Genomic DNA, 21,163 nt, shown 5'->3' with positions numbered 1-21,163 from the left:
TTGTAAATTTTACATTGTTATTTTTTTGGGGTGTGGGTGGGGAGGGGAGTTCAAGAGGGTATCGTAGGAACCCCCAGAGTTTGGAGACGGTTTTGTGAAATTTAACTTGTTTGAAAAATATAACATTTATGAAAAATAAGATGTTAGTTATTAGAACGTCTGCTATCATGTTACTGACATCTTGGATATTGTGAATATCAGGTCCTTGCCTCCAAATCACCACATCTTCTAGACTTTCATGAGGATTTTGTTAGTTTGGAAGCTGCATCAAAGGTACTTGTCTGTTTTACCTACTATTGCGTTGCAATAATTTGATTAAAATGTTACTAAAAATCTTCTTTGCACAGATACAATTGAAGTTCTTAGCTGAAGAAATGCAAGCCATTGTCAAAGGTTTAGAGAAAGTAGAGTTGGAGTTGACTGCTTCTGAGAATGATGGCCCCGTGTCAGAAGTTTTTCGCAAGGTACAAACAATCAATTATCTTAGCTCTCTTTCCAGCATGTCTCCTTTTTCTGTTCTTTGTTTTTTTCTATCATTTTCAGAGGGTTTGTCCTTTGTAGCAATGAGACATGATGGATGTTCTTGTATGGATGTCGGACATGTTTTTGCACCGATATGTGCAAGATATACTTCTTATATATGTGTATGATAATAGATGCAACATGTCCATCCTTGAGCCAGCTTGGAGTAAGGCTTCAAGCAGGATAGTGTTTAGGTTTTGATCCTTAAGATTGGGATATTAGAATATGTATGAAGCTAAAACATTATGATTTGTTCTTAGAAACCTTGAGCCTGGAGGTTATTATGTCTTATCCTAGTTATGTACATAAATGTTTATTTGGGAAACTTCCCCATGACACCCCATACTTGGTGGCGTTTCCCGTAATGCCTTAAACTTTGTTTATTCCACTAAATTCCCTTAGTTTCCCACTAAACCGCCCTAAAATAACACATTCATCTCAGACGTGGCATGTGTCGAGCATGTGACCAACAATGATGAGAATGCCCTTCAGGTAAAACCCTTATTCCTTGTTAATCTAAATTTTTTGAAAAGACCTCGTCACCTTATCCAATTCACAAACACGTCCTTTCTCCTCTGTCCGCTCCCCTAGCTCTAACCATTCTTGCCAGTGGTAGGGGTCGCCAGAGGTGGCCTCTCTTTCTCTGTGTGATACGAATCGTCAAGCGAGCACCATTGATCGCGAAATTATTAAGAGTGAGTGGTGAAGAAGACAATAGAGGACTCACAAAGAATTGAATTGGGCGAAGAAAAATACCTTCTCTAGATTATAAAAAATCAAAGATTACAAAATCTCACTCTCACACACTAAAATAACGAACAAACTCTCTCTTCTCTCTAAACCCTAATCACTTGATTAGAATTTCTCTTCTCTCCTTTAGAAACCCTAAACAATCTGTATTTATAGAGTTTACAACGTGGATGGTAAACTTGTAAATAAACAAGCCCAAAAGGATCAGGAATCCCCGTCAAAACAGAATTCAAAACGAACCAGGAAAGCCTAGGAGCGCGATCCGATCGACCGGCATGCTTGGTTCGGTCGACCGGTCAGAGACAGGAAACTCATCCCTGTAGGCGTATCTGATTCCGGTCGATCGGCATTGGTTGTCCAGTCGATCAGCCAAAGGCTGCTTCACAGCTTCCTTTTTCTGCTGTTTTGCCGCTTTTGATCGCCTTTGCTGCCTTCAACGACTTCATCCACGCCTCTATTCTTAAGATATCATGAGAATCTTCTATCCTCAAGCTTCCATGAGGATCGCTAAACTCCCAAAGTAGAGAAGAAGATACACCCGTATCATGGCTCCCCTCTTTAGGAACTTGAAGTCCCGTTCAAGTTAGAACTTCAGCTGAGGAAACTCTCGAGCTCCTTCATCTTTTCTGAACTACCTGCCTTTGCTAGGAACCTGGTCTTGATGTCCGATCGGAAACGACTCCTTCGTCCCGCGTCTCGTCAGTCACCTTCCGCTCCAATTTGTAACCCCCTTTCAGTGGCTCATAGGAACTAATGCATAGCGAGACAAACTTCTTGCTTGCATTCACTAGCCTTTTCGCTCGGTTCAACGTCACTAAGTTTGTCTCCTTCGGAAGAGACGCCGAGCGAAGTATGAACTTTTCATTGTCTTTGGTGAAAGTGTACTTCTGAGCCCGTCTCTCGTAGATGGCGTATCTATCCCACAAATAGGGATTGCCTAGTATAACCTGACAAACATCCAATGGAGCTACGTCGCACGTGACTTCGTTAATATATAACTCGTGTAGCGCAAATCTGAAAGTACATTGATCAACTACACTCAGTCCCATCTCCTTCTGAATCCACCCCAATGGATATGGGTTTGGATGCTTGACCGTCTTCAGACCCAGCTTCTGAACTAAGGTTTCGGATATCAAATTCTTCTCACTGCCTGGATCAACTATGACATCTACCAAACTGGTTTTCACTTGCAACTTAAGAACAAAGAGCTGCTCTTTGGGGTCGTCCTCCTCTTTCGTGGCCTGTTTCCCTGTCATAAGGTTGAGACTGCTATTGGGTTCTGTCATCCCGAGACTTCTTTCGGAACTTGAGCTATCATGTATGTCTTTTTCTTCTCCTTCTTCTTCAATCCTCTTGGTTTGAGATGATGATACTTCTCCTAGCACCGATCAGCTACGTGTCCTGTCTTCTCGCAATGACTACAAATCAACCCTGTTTTTCCTGGATTATCCTTCTTCTTCTCCTCCTTAGATTGAGAATCACCAGACTCGCCTCCAGCTTGTTTAGTCTCTCCTTGGGATTCATTGCTCTTCTTTTGCTTTCCCTCAATGGCAAAAGCCTTCACGCTCGCTTTTGTAATCGACTCGATCGTGAATAACTTCATCTCTTTTCGGATGTAATCGTTCAATCCCGTCATATACTTCATAAAGACAGAATACTCCTCTGTCGCAATGTTGAGGACCATCGCTTGTTGCTGAAACTCAGTCGTGTATTCTTGAACGGTTTGATTGACCCTTTGGCGCAATCCGTACCACTTGTACCAACGTTCCTCAAGGAATCCCACCAGGTAGAATTGTTTCCTCAGTAGCCTTTTGAACTTGTTATACGATACCACCTTCATCTCCTGCTTACAGTAGGATATTCACCATGTCAATGCATGTCCTGAAAGCTTCAAAGTCGCAAACACAATCTTCTCCTTGGACGAATATCCATAGAGGGTAAAGTACATCTTCATCTGCTCAATCCAATCATCAAGCTTCTCGACGTTAACACTCCCATCATAAACAGAAATCTTCACATTGAAATATATTTTTAAATTCGGGTAAAATCCCTTACCCCATTGATGCTGAACAGTCTTGACGGCCTTGACCCCCTCGTCTGAATCTGAATTCTCGCTCTCTATCGGACTCCGGACTCCATATGTTTCTTCTTAGGTTTTGACGAAGATTCCCCTTCTTTGTCCTTCCCATGGATGAGGCCTACGAGTTGTGTGAGCGTCGATCCTATCGTCTCGATCTGCTTCTCCAATGCATCAAGTCTTACTGAATTATCCCCTTTAGTCATCTTCTTCTTCCTTAATTTCTGAACTCCCTCTAATGAAATAAGGATCTCGCCTAGTTTTTTGTATTACGATCGAATAAAGACCATACACAGGATTCCCCCTCCACAGGATCTGGTCGTTCTGATACCAACCTGATACGAGTCTCTGAGCAAGTACCATTGATAGCGGAATTATCAAGAGTGGGTTGTGAAGAAGACAATAGAGAACTCACAAAGAATTGAATTGGGCGAAGAAAAATACTTTCTCTAGATTATGAAGAATCAAAGATTACAAAATCTCACTCACAATCTCACTAGAATAAAGAACAAACTCTCTATTCTCTCTAAACCCTAATCACTTGATTAGAATTTCTCCTCTCCTTTAAAAACCCTAAACAATCTTTATTTATAGAGTTTACAACGTGGATGACAAACTTATAAATAAACAAGCCCAAAAGGATCAGGAATCCCCGTCAAAACACAATCCAAAACGAATCAGGAAAGCCCAAGAACGCGATCCAGTCGACTGACATGCTTGGTTTGGTCGATCGGCCAGGGACATGAAACTCAGCCCTTTAGGTGTATTTGATTCCGGTCGATCGGCCAGAGGCTGCTTCTCAGCTTCCTTTTTCCTGCTGTTTTGCCGCTTTTGACCGCCTTTGCTACTTTCGACGACTTCATCCACGCCTCTATTATTAAGATACCATGAGAATCTTCTATCCTCAAGCTTCCATGAGGATCGCTAAGCTTCCGAAGTAGAGAAGAAGATACACCCGTATCACTGTGTGTGTTTGTTAGCAGGGGTCGCCAGAGGTTGCGCCTCTCTTCTCTCTCTCTTTCCCCCATCCTACGGGCGCACTGCCCTCCTTGCTCTCTCCTCCCCCTCTACCCTCCTCTCTCGTTCTCTCTTTTCTCCCTCTGCCCTTCTCTCTCTCACCCTTCACCCTATTCTAACTAGACGTGTTAGTGATCCCCGTGGTTGGCTGTAGGGTCCATGTTGGTGACCCCTCTCTCCCCTTTCCTCTTAAGCCAAAATCTAAACCGACTTGACACCAACATCGTCTTCCCTTCGCCCCCATCTATCTAAGTCACCCGTGGCTGGTTGTAGGATCCATGGTGGTGACCTCTCTCCCCCTTCCCCCTTCCCCCTCCTCTTAAGCCAAAACCTAACCTGACCTGTCACCATCATCGGCCTCCCTTCTCCACTATCTATCTAATTCTCGTAAAGGTTAGGTTTGGGTGATTTGATTAATGATTAATTTAATTTAATGATTAATGTTTAATTTTTAGGGGTCCATTGAGAAAACTTGATTAATTATGTTTAATCAATGTTTAATTTAATAATTAATGTTTACTTTAACAAACTTACTCTGTATACATTGGATTTAGGGCATGCTAAGACTATCCTACTACATACTAACAAAGTTTTCTGAAGAGATGAACTTTCATGCTTCCTCATATATTTCTAAGTTAAAGTATTTACTATATACTAGTGATGTAGAGCACTAACATCTCTGATGATATTAATTTAACATTCCTTGTTAAAAAAGTTGGTTCGTGTGTCAGTGGCATGTTTTTCATTGTTCCCTGTGTCAAAGGGGTGGCTTTCTTTTACACGGTTGTATCAGTTGTTTATAGTAGTAACTTAGTGTTTTTCTCAAACCTTTGAATCCAATCATTCGCCATTCTGACAAAGATTCTTTATAGACTTTGAGGGAGTTCACTGCGACTGCTGGAGCCGATGTACGATCACTGACATCACTTTATACTGCTGTGGTATGCCACCAAGTACTAACTTATCAACAAAGTTGCTGGAAATCTGATGACTGACTTTACAAATTTTCTTTTAATATTTTAAATTATATGTATGCCTTACCAGTTGGTCTGATATCAGGGTAGGAATGCTGACGCTCTTGCTCTATATTTTGGTGAAGATCCAGCACGTTGCCCTTTTGAACAAGGTATTGTAACCAACATGTCTTGCTCCAAAAACCGCATCATCTATAGTTAAGATAAAACTAGTGTACTTGCTATTACTAGCCCATTGAGAGTCCTGTGAATTGTAGTAGGTTGAATGATATATAAACTATTCCCCGTTACACTCATTATATGAAGGTTTAAACCGAAGCTTGATATCATATCAAATTTTAAGCATGTGAATTTATGCAGTGGAAATTGACTGAGATAGTTCAATGTTGGCTAATAACTAATATAAGCTGGTGCTCGCTACTATGGAATCGAGTATTAACGATCATATCCTTTGGAGGATGGAAGGAATATCGGAGTGAAGCAATGCATTCAAGTCAAATATCCAAGTTCAAGCTTCATCCGCAAAGTTTACCAAGAAGAGCATATTGAATATTAATCAAGCTTGGGTAAATAGACTAGGTGTTATATTATGTGTGTTAAATACTTCAAGCTCAATCATACACACACATACACGTTTTGTATATATATATATATATATATATATGTGAGATTAATGGGTATCCTTGTCATAGGAGGGGATTTCCTCCTTGACGCCTCTAAAATCACATGATTAAGCGACATTGTGGATGATCCGCTCTGTTGAACTTGATCTACATATTCTAAAACCCCAACACACCAAGTTTGGGGTGAATCCGTCGTCGTTTGACCCTCCATCGAGCCATGTGAAAAGTTCTATCTATTCAAAACCGTTAAAATTGATACGAGTGGATGAAGGGTCAAACGATGACGGGTTCACCCCAAACTTGGTGTGTTGGGGTTTCAGAATATGTAGATCAAGTTCAACGGAGCGGATCATCCACAATGTCGCTCAATCATGTGATTTTAGAGGCGTTAAGGAGGAAATCCCCTCCTATGACAAGGATACCCATTAATATCTCTCTCTCTCTCTCTATATATATATATATATATACACACCCAAATCTGAGTCTATCTCTAACCGATCCTAATATTTTAGAAGCGATGAGCCTTAATATTAAGACTCATGGATATGAATTCTTACCTGGATCAGAAACAATTGCGATTATATACTGCATCCATTACAAAGCTTTGACCACGTTAGCACTAAAAGCTAAAGTGCATACAAAGCCTGGAAAGACAGTGTTAGTAGAGAGTCTAGAGACTAATTTGCTTTCGTTCCATATCGCTGTAAACAGATAAATTAAATGGACATAAATAAACTTTTCTGAGAGTTGGGTTTTACCCAACTCTATTCAACCTCAGCCAATTGTAAATCAAGAAATTGATCAAATTATTCAGACGACTGATGTTGAAGTTGAAGTAGTCTTCAACCATTCTAGGACAATTAAATTGTCTGATATTACTAGTTCATCTAGGAGATCCATCTCTAGATCTGATTCTTATAGAATTAACGAGGTAAGAGGAATTAATATATCCCAAAATAATATATCTCATCCAATCTATAAAGAGAAAGAAAAATTTTCTCTCACAAGCTTTGAAATGAGCTTCCAAATGTAATAACTGTTTTTATGGATTTTACACTCAACGGTAAATTATGAGGATTTCTTAATATAGAATTCCAATGTAAAAGTAATGAATCATTCAGAGAATTGTTCTTTAAAAGTTTCTCTAATAGAGAACAACAAATGTTTAAATCAAGCTATTATAAAACACTTGATAAAAATTAGAAGATAGAATTCTTCGTTCCTTGGTTCTTGAAAATTTATATTCAAAAGGAAGAAAAGAGAATTGGAGTACTTGAAGAACATTATAAACAATGGAAATCGGGTACTGGTGTATCAATCAAATCTCTTTATCCTCCAACAGAACTATTAAGACTTAATGGAGTTTCAACATCAACTCTAGAAGCAACAACTTTTGTAAAGCCCACTGAATCCAGCGATGAAACTTTGTAAGAGCATAATAAGCTAATCAAACAGAGTAATTACTCAAACATACATCTTCAAGTAGTTGGCCAGCAACTTACTAAGATAGAAGATGTAGTTGATAGACTTGTTCAAAAATTGAACACCATCATTCCCTCTTTAATAAGATCAGAAAGTGTTAAGGCTCCTGTTATACATATAGAAAAAGCCACAATTAAGCCACCTATAGATATATCTGGATTCAATACAAGTGATAAAGTAACTTCAGAAGTTATTGAAGTTTTATAAAAAAAAGCTAAGTACTTCTAAATGACTTACACTTGATGGTGAACAATCAACTTTGTCAGTCATTAATACTGACACTGAAATATCTGACGATGATAATAATTTAGATCAGCTATTGAAAGTAGAAAATCAATTCTCTACTGTGAATAAAATCACAACACGTCCTAAACAATTAGAGCATTACTATTATAAGAGACCTACTCTTGTTGATGTACTATTCGAGGAGAATGATACATACATACAAGCTGATTATAACGGTAGAAATATTTATGAATGGAATATTGGCGGTTTATCCAACAATCAAATATATTTCACTATGCATCGTATCTTGATGTATTCCACTGTCTGTAGACAGAATGATAATTTCGATAAGCTTATAGCTTCCTACATTACTTGTGGTTTTACTGGCATATTAAAGGGCTCGTGGGATAACTACCTCACACTTGAATCAAGAGGTGAAATATTAAATGTCGTATAACAAGAAAATGGACAACAAAGTGAAGATGTTGTGTATACATTAATATTAGCTATAACAAATCACTTCACTGGTGCGTTCATAGACCAATGTGAAAGAATTAGGACATTATTACAGAACCTTAAATGTCCTTTGACCCATTTTAGATGATACAAAGACACATTCTTCAGTAGAGTAATGAATCTCCACGATGCTAATAGCACCCATTGGAAGTCCAGATTCATTGATGGACTACCAAATCTGTTTGCTGAAAGAGTTCGAAATAAACTCAAAGGAAATCATGGTGGATTCATTCGCTATGACTCATTTTCCTATGGAACTCTTATCAACGTCTGTATCAAAGAAGGCTTAACTTTATTAATGATATAAAATTTAAAAATCAACTTAAGTCTCATAGACTTACAAAGAAGAAAGAATTAGGTGAATTCTGTCAGCAATTTACCTTTGATCAGCCCTATAAGACTGATAAAGGAAAACAAGTCAAAAGAGAAATTAATGACAGAAAGAAATATTCTTTCAAAAAGAAAATAAAAAAATTCTTTAAAAGAAAGAACAAAGACGATCGTCGTAGAAATCCTAAAGATGATATCAGTAACATTAAATGTTACAAATGCGATAAGACTGGTCATTATGTCAATAAATGTTATATAAAGAAAAAAATTAATGAAATTGAGGACGAATGTCTAAAAAAGACTTTGTATAAAGACCTTGATATAGTACCCAAATTTGGTACTGTATCAATGGCCTACCAAGTAAACATCTTTTTATCATCTTTGCTCCACTTGTTGATCATTATTATAAATGGCCTACAAAGTAAACATCTTCTTATTATCTTTGCTCCACTTGTTGATAAAGACCTTGATATAGTACCCAAATTTGATACTATATCAATGGCCTATCAAGTAAACATCTTATTATCATATTTGCTCCACTTGTTGATTATTATTATAAATGGCCCACCAAATAAACATCTTCTTATCATCTTTGCTCCACTTGTTGATCATTATTATAAATGGCCTACCAAGTAAACATCTTCTTATCATCTTTGCTCCACTTGTTGATCATTATTTTATACAAAGTCTTTTTTAGACATTCGTCCTTAATTTCATTAATCTTTTTCTTTGTATAACATTTACTGATATAATGACCAATCTTACCGCATTTGTAACATTTAATGTTACTGATACCTATTTTAGGATATCTACGACGATCGTCTCTGTTCTTTCTTTTAAATTTTTTTTCATGTTCTTTTTGAAGGAATGTTTTTTTCTGTCATCAGATTCTCTTTTGTCTTGTTTTCCTTTATCAGTCTTATAGGGCTGATCAAAGGCAAATTGCTGACAGAATTCACCTAATTCTTTCTTCTTTGTAAGTCTATGAGACTTAAGTTAATTTTTAAACTTGATATCATTAATAAAGTTAAGCCTTCTTTGATACAGGCGTTGATAAGAGTTCCATAGGAAAATGAGTCATAGAGAATGAATCCACCATGATTTCCTTTGAGTTTATTTCGAACTCTTTCAGCAAACAGATTTGGTAGTCCATCAATGAATCTGGACTTCCAATGGGTGCTATTAGCATCGTGGAGATTCATTACTCTACTGAAGAATGTGTCTTTGTACCATCTAAAATGGGTCAAAGAAGGACATTTAAGGTTCTGTAATAATGTCCTAATTCTTTCACATTGTTCTATGAACGCACCAGTGAAGTGATTTGTTATAGCTAATATTAATGTATACACAATATCTTCACTTTGTTCTCCTTTTTTTGTTATACGACATTTAATATTTCATCTCTTGATTCAAGTGTGAGGTAGTTATCCCTCCAGTCCTTTAATATGCTAGTAAAACCATAAGTAATGTAGGAAGCTATAAGCTTATCGAAATTACCATTCTGTCTACAGATAGTGGAATACATAAAGATACGATGCATAGTAGAATATATTTGATTGTCGGATAAACCGTCAATATTCCATTCATAAATGTTTCTGTCGTTGTAACCGGCTTGTATGTATGTATTATTCTCCTTGAATAGTATATCAACAGGAGTAGGTCTCTTATAATAGTAACGTTCTAATTGTTTAGGGCGTGTTGTGATTTTATTCACAGTAGAGAATTGATTTTTCACTTCCAATATCTGATCTAAATTATTATCATCGTCAGATATTTCAGTGTCAGTATTAATGACTGACGAAGTTGATTGTTCACCATCAAGTGTAAGTAATTTAGAAGTGCTTAGCTTTTTTGATAAAACTTCAATAACTTCTGAAGTTACTTTATCACTTGTATTGAATCCAGATATATCTAGAGGTGGCTTAATTGTGGCTTTTTCTGTATGTATAACATGAGCCTTAACACTTTGATCTTATTAGAGAGGGAATGATGGTGTTCAATTTTTGAACTAGTCTATCAACTACATCTTCTATCCTAGTAAGTTGTTGTCCAACTACTTGAAGATGTATGTTTGAGTAATTACTCTGTTTCATTAACTTATTAAGCTCTTTCAAAGTTTCATCAGTGGATTTAGTGGGTTTTACAAAAGCTATTGCTTCTAGAGTTAATGTTGAAACTCTAGTAAGTCTTAGTGGTTTTGTTGGAGGGTAAAGGGATTTGATTGATACACCAGTACCCGATTTCCATTGTTTATAATGTTCTTCAAGTACTCTAATTCTCTTTTCTTCATTTTAAATATAAAATTTCAAGAACCAAGGTACGAAGAATTTTATCTTCTGATTTTTATCAAGCGTTTTATAATAGTTTCATTTAAACATTTGTTGTTCTCTATTAGAGAAACTTGTAAAGAACCATTCTCTGAATGATTCATTACTTTTACATTGGAATTCTATATTAAGAAATCCTTATAATTCACCGTTGAGTGTAAATTCCATAAAAACAGTTATTACATTTGGAAGCTCATTTCAGAGCTTGTGAGAGAAAAAGTTTTCTTTCTCTTTATAGATTGGATGAGATATATTGTTTTGGGATATATTAATTCCATTTACCTCGTTAATTCTATAAGAATCAGATCTAGAGATGGATCTCCTAGATGAACTAGTAATATCAGACAATTTAATTGTCCTAGAAGGGTTGAAGACTACTTCAACATCACCATCAGTCGTCTGAATGATTTGATCAATTTCTTGATTTACAATTGGCTGAGATTGATTAGCGTTGGGTAAAGCCCGACTCTCAAGAAAGTTTACTTCTGTCCATTTAATTTGTCTGTTTACAGCGACATGGGATGAAAATAAATTAGTCTCTACTAAGACTGTCTTTCCAGGATTTGTATGCACTTTAGCTTTTGGTGCTAACGTGGTCAAAGCTTTGTAATGGATGCAGTATATAATCACAATTGTTTCTGATCCAGGTAAGAATTCATATCCATGAGTCCTAATATTAAGGCTCATCGCTTTTAAAATATTAGGATTGGTAAGAGATAGACTCAGATTTGGGTATACATTAAAGTATACTGGTCCGTTACATAGACTAGTTTTCATGATGCCCATCAAAGATTATGTCCAGTTCAGACATCTCGCATCACATAAACAAGATGGTAACGAGGCGTTAAGTCCTTGTAATGTCAAGGGTCTAAACGCTATTTGAATCAATCCAATATGGATATACTTATATCTCGTCATATAAGGCTCAATATCTTCAGGACTAAGCAAATTAACAGTTTGCTCATTGTGATATACTGTTGTGGTTCTTTCTAAAGTCTTAATTTCTATTAAAGACTTATAATCAAAGAACCCAATTTTATAGATGTCTTTATTAAGGACATCTGGAATAGACCGCTTATTAAGTGATTCGAGCTTAGATGGGTATTCTGTTAACTGAGCATACTTAATGTTGAAAGTGATAAATCAGAGTTCTTTTTATTCCATCCATCCACATGGGTTTATATAGGGTTACATATGGGTAATAGGCTAATGGTTTAATGGGTTTTAACCCGATAACCCAAATATTAACACTCCCCCTTAAGCTGGAGCATATATATCAACCATGCCCAGCTTGTTACATAAAATAAAAAACACCTTAGGAGGTGTAGCTTTAGTGAGAATGTCAGCTAACTGTTTTGAAGATGGAGTGAACTAAAAAGAGATCACTTTCTTTTCCCAAGCATCTCTAACAAAGTTACAATCAACTTCAATGTGCTTAGTTCTCTCATGAAATATTGGATTCTTTGCAATATAGATAGCGGAGTGATTATCACAATGCATAGGCATAGGACCAGGCTGAGTAAAAACAAGCACTGTCAATAACTTCTGCAACCATATCATTTCACATGCAGTATGAGCCATAGCCCTGTATTCTGCCTCTATACTAGATCGAGAAACATCTTGTTTCTTACTCCTTCAAGTAACAAGATTTCCTCCAATAAATGTGCAAAATCCAGAAGTAGACTTCCTATCTCCTATGTCTCCTGTGTAAATGTCCATGCTTCTTATACAATAATCCTTTTCCAGGACAGCTTTTGACATAAGCTAAAATTCTCAAAGCAACAGTGCAGTGAACCTCTCTAGGTTTATGCATAAACCTGCTCAGTACTCCCACTGCATATGTAATATCAGGTCTGGTCACAATAAGATAGATCAACTTGCCAATCAATCTCCTATATCGGTCTGCATCATCTAGGAGAGGACTATTATCACGCTACAAATCCACACCTCCATGGGAGTGTTTGCTGGCTTACACCCCAAAAGGTCAATTTCTTCTAATAAGTCCAATATATATTTCATTTGAGAGAGAAGCAAACAGTCCTTTTGATATGCAATCTCAATCCCAAGAAAGTACTTGGGTTTTCCCATATCTTTGGTCACAAAGTGACGTGAAAGGTGCTTCTTAGTCTTTGCTAAGACAGCAAGGTCACTCCTAGTTAGTAGGATGTTATCAACATATACTGTCAGAATCACCAGATCAGATGTAGCGCGCCAGATAAAGACGGAGTGATCAGACTGACATCGTTTGAAACCGACACCAGATATAGCAGTACTAAATTTCTCAAACCATGCCCGTGGACTCTATTTGAGACCATAAATCGTCTTTTTAAGCTTGCAGACAGTATTCTCCCCCTGAGCAACATACCCTGGAGGTTGTTCCATATAGACTTCCTCCTGCAAGTCACCATATAAGAAGGTATTTTTAACATCCAGCTGAAATATGGTTCAGTCCAGATTAATAGCCATAGAGAAAAGTAGGCGAATAGAATTGAGACGGGCAACGGGAGAGAATGTCTCAAGATAGTCGACCCCATAGGTATGAGTATAACCTTTAGCAACAAGACGAGCTTTATAGCGATCAACCGAACCATCTGTGCGATACTTCAAGGTATAAACCCACCGACAACCAACAACCGTAACATTTGTAGGAAAAGGTACAAGATCCCAAGTCCCTCTAGAAACAAATGCATCCATCTCCTCATCCATGGCCTGTTTTCAAGCAGGAACTAACACAGCCTCCTTATATGACCTGGGTAGAGATATAGAGGATAATGACAAAACAAACTGACGAGAAGAGGGAGAAAGACGGTCATAGGAAACAAAATCAGATATAGGAGGATTAGTACAAAGACCGTTTATCTTTCCGATGAGCAATTAGAATATCTAGAGCAGAAGGATTAGAAGGAGGCAGATCTGCAACGGGAGATGACTGTTCGGCGGGAGCAGTGAGGGACAGAAACTTTTGGACGGCGATAAAACGTCAGGAGTGGTGGCGCGACAGGTGGCACAATAGAGGCCTCCGGTAATCCGAGAGAAGGTCCATCAGCAGAAGGAACGAAAGCAGACAATGGAACAGTAGTAGGAGCACTAGACGAAAGAAGCACAGATGGATGGACAATTGGAGATGAACCAGTTGGAGAGAAGTATGAAACTGACTCAAAAAAGGTAACATCCGCGGACATAAAATACCTCCTGGTGGATGGATTATAACACACCGATAACCTTTTTGAGTGCGCGAGTATCCTACAAAGACATACTTAATAGATCGGGGAGATAATTTATCTAGTCCCGGAGATAAATCCTGAATAAAACAGGTACAACCAAAAACACGAGAAACCAAAGGAAATGTCTGTTTATCAGGATAAAGGCATATGAACGGTATTTTACTATTAAGAACAGAAGAGGACATCCTATTGATCAGGAAACTTGCACTGAGAACAGCATCATACCACAAATACTTTGGAACATTCATATGTATCATCAAGGTGCGAGCAACATCTAAAATATGTCTATGCTTTCTTTCAGCAACTCCATTTTGTTGTGAAGTGTGAGAGCATGAAGTTTGATGGAGAATACCCATATTTGCACAAAAACGAGAGAGATCACTTTTCATGTATTCCAAGGCATTATCGGTACGAAGGATACGAATAGAGGTGGAAAATTGATTTTTGATTTCCTTATAAAATATTTCGAAAACAGATGAAACCTCAGATCTCTCTTTTAAAAGATAAAGCCAAGTCATGTGAGAGAAGTCATCAACAAAGATAATGAAATATCTATAACCTCTTACGGAAGGTATATGACAAGGATCCCATACGTCAGAATGGACTAATTTAAACGTAGAACTGCAACGGTTATCAACACAACTCTGATAGGTAGCACGATGGTGCTTACCCAGTTCACAAGACTCACAACCTAAAGAAGAGACAGAAGATTCGGTAGAAATGATTGACTGAAGTTTCGATAACGATGAATGACTAAGGCGTTGATGCCATAGTAAAGAATGATGAGATCTTTCTGCACCAAGACCAGTAGTAGGCGTATTGTCATCCAAATAGTACATGCCTCCTCTCTCATGCCTCGAACCAATCTTCATCCCAGTTGCTAGGTCCTGAAAAACACAATGAGAAGGAAAAACCATGACTTTACATTTGTGTTTTGTTAACTGACTGATGGACAGTAAACTAACAGGAAACTTGGAAAGATATAAAACATCAGTAAGAGTCAGCGATGAAGTAACATGGACTACTTCATCACCAAGGACAGGAGAGTATGTCCCATCAGCGATTCAGACTGATGGAAATTGTCAGAAAGGTTTAAGGAAACTGGTCCTTTATACCTGTCATATGAGAGGAGGCGTCAGAATCTAATACCCATGGTCTGTGAGGAGAGGAAATGTAGGCATCCATACCTGAAGAGGATGCATGAGTAGTAGAAAAACTATTCTGGGAGAGATCAAGTTGACGCAACCGGTCAAACTCAGCCTGAGAAATTTGAACTGTGGAGGAAGCATAAGTAGTAGTAGTAGTAGCAGCAGCAGCAGCAGCAGAGGTAGTATCAGCTATCTGGACCCATGCAGGAAGACCAAATTTTTTCCAACACTTCTCAGATACATGATTACTTCTTCCATAATGGTGGCATTGACGCGGAGTCCTATCCGAGTCAATTTGTCTTCCAGCAAATGAGCCTCGTCCTCCCCTTATGTCGCTGTCACGACCATGACCTCAACCTTTGTCACGTCCGGAGAACATAGCAGACTGGTCAAGAGACGGAGTAAACAGTGAGGCAGTTGTATCTCCAATAGTTATCTGCATAACTCTGGAGAAAGTAGCAGTCAAAGAAGGAATAGTATCTCCTCCTAGTATCTGACCCTGTACTTGAGACTGTAAAGTGGGACTCAGACCCGACAAGAACTTAGACACTGCAAGGTCCCTACGATATCCCAATAGTGTTGGTGCATTCGTAACGGCGGGCTGATGCATCTGTAATTCATCGATCAAACTTTTCAGCTCACCAAAGTACTCAGGTACAGAGCGATCACCTTGTTGAAGAGAGAAAAGGCGTTTATACAATTCGAACTAACGGGATGCATTTTTCTCATTCCCGTACATAATTTTTAAATTATCCCACATCTCCTTAGCAGTGTTCGAGAACATAACACTGCTACTGATCTGGGCTTCCATGCTATTAATGAGCCAAGTTATCACACAACAGTCAGCAGAGATCCATGCGAGATACGTAGGATCAGTAGAAGCAGGAGGAGGGGCCAAAAGATAAGCTAATTTGTTCTGATCTCCAATGAAGATGTGAAAGGCCTGAGCCCTAAGAAGATAATTTGTGCCATTTAACTTTACAGTGGTTCCCAATACTACTTTGGGTGTAGAGATCTCAATAGTAGTAGGGGTAATAATAGCAGCAGACGAGATGTCAGATCCTGTCATTGTTACAGAACAGGATAGTACAATAGTAGAAGGATCACAATCTTCTTGTATAAAACCCGAAGGTTAGAATAAAGAACCTTAAAAGGTTAAAATAAGAACCCGAAGGTTAGAACCCGAGTTAGAACCCGAAGGTTAGAATAAAAAAACAAGGTCGGGTTAGAACCCGAAGGTCAGTTTTTCAGGAACCCGAAGGTTAGTATTCATAAACCCGAAGGTTAGAGATCTCATCAAAGAGTTCTTTTTTTGTGATATTTTTGTTTTTTTTCCTTTTCTTCTCCCTTTTTTTATATATATTAAATTTTTGTAAACTCTTCAACCCTCATCAAGAAACTGAACAAATCAGACAAACATGCAGGGCTCCTCTCAAAACAAAACAGGCCCAACAAAACATTCAGGGCTCCTCTAAAAAAAAACAACCAACTCTTCAACAACCAGGCCCAACAAAAGTAAAAAAAGGCCCAAACCTAATAAAAAAAGACAAAAAACAGCAGCAACTAAAAAAAAGCGAGGGTTAAGTGCATGAAAGAAAAAAAAATCTCCCATCCTTCAGCTCTCACACAGCAGGACGCCTCTCACACCCATTACACGGAGGCAGCCTTCTCTTCGACAGCCCTCTAGTTCCTCTTTCAGCTTTGGGGTCGCTGAGCACGAGGGAACCAAATCTGGGGTCGGCGAGCTCCGAGGGTGAGGGATATGACGCCGGTGAGGAAGCTGCGGCGGTGGCGAAGCAGCGAAGCAGCGACAGCGAAGCAGCAACGCTATGACGCCGGTGAGGAAGCTGCGGCGGTGGCGAAGCAGCGAAGCAGCGACAGCGAAGCAGCAACGCCGGCGAAGCAGTGAAGCAGCGACGACGACCTCGAGCACAGAAGAAGCTCGCGAAGCAGCGAAGCAAAGCACCGTCGACTCTGAGCACAGAACCAGGAAGAAGATACTCGGCGAAACATCGTTTTTTTTTGTGTGGCTGCTAGGGTTTAAGTATTAGGGTTAGGGTTTTCTCTGATACCATGTTGAAAGTGATAAATCAGAGTTCTTTCTATTCCGTCCATCCACATGGGTTTATATAGGGTTACATATGGGTAATAGGCTAATGGGTTAATGAGCCCTAACCCGATAACCCAAATACTAATTCTAACACTTAACTTTTGTACTCATATTACGAGCCACTTTGGAAGATGAAGCAGAGATTAACTCTGGCATAAAGGGTTTTCTTACGGATTAAATTATGTAAGTTCTAACAAATAAGGATTTATAATTGAAATTTTTCTTTTTTCTTTTTTTATACATATATGTATATATTTATATGTATACGTATGTGTATGTGTGTGTGTGTATACATATACATATTATATACATATATGTATATGTATGTGTGTGTGTGTGTGTGTGTGAGACATAAGAAAGGTTGATTCCGTGGAGACTGATTGATACCTTCAATATTAGGTAATAACAACTAATATAAGCTGGTATTGGCTAATAACAACATATACATGAGGAGATCTGAAGTTTGATAGAACAAAAGTTGATTTGATAATGATGTATTTGAAAAAAATAAATCTAAATTGATGAATGGGGATCTCGTAATTGCGTTGACTTTCATGCATGGAGGCTTCTAATGCTGCCAAAATAGCCAAATGCCCCTTTGCTAATACAAATGAACACAAATCTCATGACTTCACTGATATTCCAAACCATGCACTTTATAGATGTAATATTACAAAGCAGAATATTCTCCAAGAGGGATCTACTGTTTGAGATAGGAGGTTCCTTCCCACAGCAAATATTCTATAAGTTTTGTTTCACTTTTCCCTGTCCTGCATAGCACTGTTGGTTAATGGTAATAGAACTTGTAATTGTTTAAGGTGTACTTCATTTTCCTGCTTCCTTGCTTATTAAAGGAACTTAATAATTTATAGAATCTTATGCATCTTTTATCCAACTACAAATTTGTTAATCTTAACCATTGTATGGCATTAACATTTGATTTGCCAAGTTATTCTATCTATCAGAAGAAGTTTTGTTGTTCTTATTCAATATAAATATATGTTACTTGGTTTGTGATTATTACTGTTTTCTAAACTTTTGAATGAAACCGAGTGATACAGCTTGAGGAGATGTTGATGTTTCATTTGTTAGAGATTCCCTTGTTCCTCTTCTCATTTTGAATGGCTATTGACCTAGATGGAAAGGGGTGTTGAAACTCGCATAAGTTTTTGCAACAATGATCCAAAAAAGATGAAAAAGTTACATGTGATCTCATAAATTGGGGAAGACAAAAAGAAGGGCAAAGAAACCGTGCAAAGACTTTAGATATTTTGTCACTGTTGTTGGTATTGAAATTAAATAAAGGGAGTAAGAGTTTTTCTATATTCATATTCTCATTTATTAAGAAGAGGGTAATGCCCCAAACCTTTGCACCAAGAGTAATAAATAGTTAAACTCTAATAAGAAAAGAGAACATATAGTTCAGGAAGGTCTGAAGATATTGTATTTAACTTATACATTGAATCTGGACACCTCTATGAAAGCAATGAATCATATGACATATTCTAATAATTGACTATACTGTTTACTTAAGCTTACTCATGCTTCAACTGCAAGTTCCAAAATCACCTGCACAACTGTATAACTAGAAATTGGCTGCAGAAGGCAGACTGTTTTCCCCCTGGTCGTATCATATAATGGCATCTAATCTGCATGACACCTTTTTATCGTATACTTTAGAGGAGAGCTTTCATCTATATTTTTTTTCTAATAATAGTTTATTCAACAGTTATCTCCACTCTCTTGAACTTTGTGACACTGTTTCGACGGGCACACCAGGAAAACAGCAAGCAGGCTGAGCTAGAGAGGAAAAAGGCAGAGAAAGAGGCTGAAATGGAGAAAACTAAATCTCCAAACTCAACAAATAAAAAGGTAAGCTTCATTTTTTCCCCTTGAATCTTCTTTCTTCCATAATCCTTAGTGAATTGTAAAATATATTAACAGGAAGCAAAATCATCAAACTTGAGTCAGATGCTGCAGAAAGCAGTGAACAAGTCCAAAGTTGCAGACAGGCGAGAAAAGGATGTTAGATAGAATGCTAACAAATTAGCTTTTCAGAGACAGTTTTTGATCTCTCAAGCCTTCTTGGAGAATTCAAGTTCCTTTTTTAGTTTGGAGGTCCTGTTAAAATTTTCAGGACCAAGAGGATAAGAAAGCTCTGGTCAAGCCCAGATGTCGCTGTGAAGATGGCACCAAATTTGAAGATAAAAAAACTTGCACTGGTATCTGTTCTACCTATGTCATCTATATTGCCTTGGGAATACCAGTGTTACCACTACTGTTGCTTCATGCCATGCTGTGGGAATTCTTGTGTGCCACTTATGGTGTTCTTGGCACACCCTTAAAACTGGGCTAGGGCTAAACATGACCCAGTTTTGGGTTGATTGGCAAAAACTAGGCGAACTTTGACCTTGTTTTTCCTAAGCCAAAAAGGGTACATAGACTGATTCTGTTTTGATCCACCCTAGACTGGTTCTCTTTTGATCCACCCCTCACTTGGATTAAAAAAGAACTAGTTTATCTTAAAACTGGGCTAGGATCAGCCTAGTTTTATATATAGAGAGAGAGAGAGAGAGAGAGAGAGAGACTCCTATCAATTTAAGTTGATGTCCACCAAACTTCCTAGCCACTCATTTGTTAATATTAAAAATATTTTCATATCATGCAAGGATCCCTAGATAATATGAGTGGCTAAAAAGTTTGGTGGACAACTTTTTGCTATCCACATAAGTTGACACAAGTTTTGCTCGCTCTCTCTCTCTATATATATATATACACACACACACACATTCCTTTTGTCAAATAACTATAATTTTGAAGGATTTTGCTGATTTCAGTTCTCTTACTTTTTCCAGGTATTTTGAGGCTGAGATCAATGAAATCTTAGCAACTGAAGCAGAAACCTCTGTACAAAGTTCTAACGCTCTTTGGTTCATTTGAACATTCTTTCTGTAAAGTCAATGTTTGTCAATTTTTTTTACTGTAGAAATAGGCTGTAGAAGTTATTTAGAGGCTGAGAAATGAAGGGATGTGTAATCTGAGAGAGAGAGAGAGAGAGAGAGAGAGAGAGAGAGAGGTAGGTTTGTTTATATTATTATTAAGTGCAATAATTGTAATGCTGGAAAGCTAGAAGGCAGTCAATTTATCTGTCCATGATTTATTCATCAAAAGGAACATCCTTTTATCTTTCTAGGTATTAAGTATTAGTATATCCTCGAACTTCCATAAGAAACGTTCATACTTTTCAGGTAATTTGCATGAAATTGTCACTAGTGGGATTCATATAAACAGTTAAGATATGGATGTAATTATCAACCGTAGTAGGTCCAAAATGAAATGAATATTCTTAAGGCATTTGTTGCTACTTGCAACCGTCCCTTTAGTTTCTGTTTTTCCTATTGCAAGTTTGCGCCTTGAGTACATTCTATAATTTTACTATTGTAACGCTTGAATCCAGTTGAGTTATTTGGGGGGTCTTAAGTATCAAGTAATCTCTAAAATCAGTTATGAGCTCAAGAGACATCAACTCAAAACACAAGTTTCTCTCTCCCTCTCTCTCTCTCTCTCTATATATATATATATATTATAGACAAAGAGAGAGAGAACTGTAGAAGCACTGCCCAGCGCTCCGTAGCGTGTGCTGCTTGGGTGTTTCTGAAAAATTCCAATGCGATTCTCAAAAAAAGCGCTGCTCTCTCTCTCTCTCCCAAAAACTCAGATCTCTCCCCAAAAACTCAGATCCCCAATTTTCTCAATCCCTCTTCCTACCCCTCTCGATCTCTCTTTTACGAGCTCCAGTTCCCCTCTCGATCTCTCTCAGATCTCTCACATGCCGCCC

The 21,163-nt window shown here is 37.9% G+C and overlaps 1 protein-coding gene across 1 annotated transcript in view; it reads left to right on the top strand.

Annotated features, from left to right (window-relative positions):
• The window catches only part of LOC109835300 (formin-like protein 20), a 37,984-nt gene extending 17,750 nt beyond the window's left edge, over positions 1 to 20,234 (top strand). The window contains 7 exon segments of the mRNA XM_020403282.1: positions 202 to 273; positions 348 to 464; positions 5,239 to 5,307; positions 5,426 to 5,492; positions 19,055 to 19,197; positions 19,270 to 19,547; positions 20,181 to 20,234. Coding sequence (XP_020258871.1) covers positions 202 to 273; positions 348 to 464; positions 5,239 to 5,307; positions 5,426 to 5,492; positions 19,055 to 19,197; positions 19,270 to 19,359 — 558 coding nt within the window. The 3' untranslated portion in view covers positions 19,360 to 19,547; positions 20,181 to 20,234.

The sequence above is a fragment of the Asparagus officinalis genome, chromosome 3 (assembly GCF_001876935.1).
Source record: "Asparagus officinalis chromosome 3, Aspof.V1, whole genome shotgun sequence".
NCBI lineage: Eukaryota > Viridiplantae > Streptophyta > Magnoliopsida > Asparagales > Asparagaceae > Asparagus > Asparagus officinalis.
The sequence above is the reverse complement of the archived record's forward strand: the minus strand, read 5'-3'. Positions and strand labels throughout refer to the sequence as shown.